The following is a 3431-nucleotide window of genomic DNA, read 5'->3' on the forward strand; positions in this document are numbered from 1 at the left end:
GGGAGGGAGGGAGGGAGGGAGGGAGGGAGGGAGGGAGGGAGGGAGGAAGGAAGGAAGGAAGGAAGGAACGAAGGAAGGAAGGAAGGAAGGAACGAAGGAACGAAGGAAGGAAGGAACGAACGAACGAATGAAGGAACGAACGAACGAAAGAAGGAACAAACGAAGGAACGAACGAAGGAAGGAAGGAAGGAAGGAAGGAACGAACGAACGAACGAACGAAGGAAGGAACGAAAGAAAGAACGAACAAACAAACGAAGGAAGGAAGGAACGAACGAAGGAAGGAAGGAAAGAACGAAGGAACGAACAAAGGAACGAATGAAGGAACAAACGAAGGAAGGAAGGAAGGAAGGAAGGAAGGAAGGAACGGTCTACAGTCCACAGTCCTAATGATGCTCCATGACCATTTTACTGATTATAATGAACCACTGAAGCCTCAGTAGATATTCTTTCTGTCGCTATGATGTTTGAATTTACAACATTTACAATCAATCCTATGACTCACCCATAGACCCTTTGGCACCTTTCTCTCCTGGCGTTCCTGGCAGACCTGGTAAACCTGCTTCACCTACAATAATCAAAGAATAAATCAGGTTCAAATGGTCCAGGTTCTGTAAGAGCAATAGGGCGTTACAGCAAACCTTTGAGTCCCTGAAATCCAGCAAGACCCCGGTCACCTGCAGAGTGACATGAGGTATTCTTAAATTCCAACAAAATTACTTTGATTGTATTTTATGTAATTACGTTATCAAATAATGTGCCAATCCCACCTTTAGACCCAGGTAGTCCAGCCTCACCACGGAAACCCTGAGGACCTGGTTGACCTGCAGCAAAAACACAATGAAGATCATCATCATTCATATTTTGAGCTCGTGCTGCATAATCAGAAAACGGAAAATGTTTGACACAAATAAAAAAAAGTGACCTGGAGGTCCAGCTGATCCAGGAAGTCCCTGAGCACCTGTGAACAAATGAAATAATTAACAATCAGTAATTAAGAAAAAGATCAATTAGTTAACAGAGTTTAATAAGACGATGCACAGAAGTCATAAAAATTATTTATATTCCATAACTGTGATGGTGAATGTCTTCCAATTCCTAATAAGCAATAAGCAAATAAATTTGTATTAAATGATGTTACAAATGGAAACAAATATGTTTGAGCACTTCTTTAAAAGCCGTTTTTAAATAATTGGCTTATACATCAAAACTAAAACTCACTAGTCCTGCTTTCTGCTATGGTTTCAACAGCAAAATAAGAAAAGCACCTAAATGTTTCACTTAAGAAGATATAAGTATATGACCCTACATGAGTACTTTCATTAAAAATTATTATTACAATCAGAATAAATTCATTATATTACATTATATTATATATTCCATCCATCCATCCATTATCTTTACCCGTTTATTCCATTTTGGGTCATGGGGGTCGCTGGTGCCCATGTCCAGCAATCACTGTGCGAGGGGCGGGGTACACCCTGGACAGTTTGCAAGTCCATCACAGGGCCACATAGAGACAAACGAGACAAACAACCATTCACTCTCTCACTCACACCTAGGGACAATTTAGAGTTACCAATCAGCCTAACATGCATGTTTTTGGTCTGTGGGAGGAAACCGGAGTACCCGGAGAAAACCCACGCATGCACGGAGAGAACATGCAAACTCCACCCAGAAGGCCCCTGGACCAGGGTTTGAGCCAGGGACCTGCTCGCTGAGAGGCAGCAGCTCTACCAGTTGCGCCACCGTGCTGCCTTATATTATATATTATTATATTAAACTATATTACAATCAGGAAATATGACTTTTTGTTGTTGCTTTCTTTGATTTTCCAGCTCAAGGTTGGATAGGTTGTGTCACTACTGTACTTTTAAATAACACACATGTGCAAAGGGCCTGAAGTGGAAACAAAATGGCTCATCTAAACCCTTCCACCAGATTAAAAAGACATATTTGAAAAGGAAGCTGTTGAAGTTGTTTATATTTGATGTTCTTTGGATTTAGGAAAGTCCCAGATAAACGTATTTTATTAGAACCACAGAATGAACTTGTGAAAATGTCGTAAACAACACTTTGAGTGTGACCTATGTCAAAAAGATCTTTTTTAAATATCAAATAAGTGATGTTATAAATAAATACTGTTTATCTGTGTGTTTGTCAATATAAACAATCTTTGCTGTTAGTTTACTCAAACACCAAGTTGTACTCACAGACTGTATATTCAACACCACACTGCCCCCTGGTGGTAAGTTTTCTTTAAACATTATGTACTGAAAAACTTTGTTTCCATTTGGTGGTTTTATTTATTCGTTTTTTTTTGTTTTTTTTCCAAGTTGAGATTCTTGTTTACTGATTTCACCTTTTTGTCCTGGTTCACCAGCAAGTCCTACAGGTCCAGAAGGTCCTGGTTCCCCGTGAGCACCTGCACAAATCAAACGCATGAGACCCTGGAGAGGTGCATTGTTTCTAAATCAGGATAGATGTTTAACCCTCACTGCTAAAAGCTTGATGAGTCTCTCACCTTTCAGTCCAAAACCTGGAGGTCCCGTATCACCTCTGGGCCCAGGTGGACCCTCACGACCCCTGATACCTGATGGGCCCTCCGCTCCATGTTCACCTGAGCAGACACTTTGTTAACAGACCTTCACTCACTCATAGTTCTGTGACATGAAGCAGCACAAACACTCACTGTACCTTGGCTTCCTTTCTGTCCTTTTGGACCCTCGGGGCCAGGATGTCCCATTGGACCTGGCGCACCTGAGGTCACAGGTCAAAGTCAGAAAAAGGAAGTTCTTTAACAGTAAGAGTAGACAACATAAAGCTCAGCAGGTGGAAAATGACTACTCACCTGGAGATCCAGAGAAACCAGAATCTCCTGCAAAAATATTAACGTGTTTTTAATTTTCAGTATAAAAGCAGAATTTCAATTGAAAAATGAAAAATCTGGTAATAGTGATTCAGCAAATCAACAGAAAAATAAAAGCTTGTCATTACAGTGTTTGACAAATTACTGTATGTATAGATTATATATATATATATATATATATATATATATATATATATATATATATATATATAAGCAGGTGTCACCTTTAGGTCCAGGTAATCCCCTCTCTCCCTGCACTGACGTTGCAAGAACAGCTGAGGCAGAAAACAAGATGTCAGTAAACAGGCTTGGTTGATGCATGTGTGCGTGTTTTCATGCCGTACCTCTGAATTCCTGTGACTGCACCTCAGATCGTAACATTTGCTTTATGGCCATCAGAAGAACTGCATCATCTACGTATCTTCCACTCAGTCTGGTGCCGAGGCCAGTACCACCACTGAAGCTGGTACCACCACTGAAGCTGGTACCACCACTGAAGCTGGTTCCATCACTGTAGCTGGTACCACCAGCACCAGCACCGCCACTCAAACTGGTACCACCAGCA

At 41.1% G+C, this 3431-nt stretch overlaps 1 protein-coding gene across 1 annotated transcript in view; it reads right to left on the reverse strand.

Annotated features, from left to right (window-relative positions):
• LOC119430292 (collagen alpha-1(XVII) chain) overlaps positions 1–3431 on the reverse strand; it is a 39285-nt gene that overhangs the window by 17285 nt on the left and 18569 nt on the right. Inside the window, exons 18-27 of the mRNA XM_037697738.1 lie at positions 3211–3339; positions 3091–3141; positions 2849–2875; positions 2695–2757; positions 2522–2617; positions 2360–2422; positions 923–958; positions 768–821; positions 639–674; positions 503–565 (exon numbers count right to left, since the gene is read on the reverse strand). Coding sequence (XP_037553666.1) covers positions 503–565; positions 639–674; positions 768–821; positions 923–958; positions 2360–2422; positions 2522–2617; positions 2695–2757; positions 2849–2875; positions 3091–3141; positions 3211–3339 — 618 coding nt within the window. The remainder of the gene's footprint in view (positions 1–502; positions 566–638; positions 675–767; positions 822–922; positions 959–2359; positions 2423–2521; positions 2618–2694; positions 2758–2848; positions 2876–3090; positions 3142–3210; positions 3340–3431) is intronic.

This window comes from Nematolebias whitei, chromosome 1 (assembly GCF_014905685.2).
Source record: "Nematolebias whitei isolate Nwh7 chromosome 1, NemWhi1, whole genome shotgun sequence".
In the NCBI taxonomy this organism is placed as follows: Eukaryota; Metazoa; Chordata; class Actinopteri; order Cyprinodontiformes; family Rivulidae; genus Nematolebias; species Nematolebias whitei.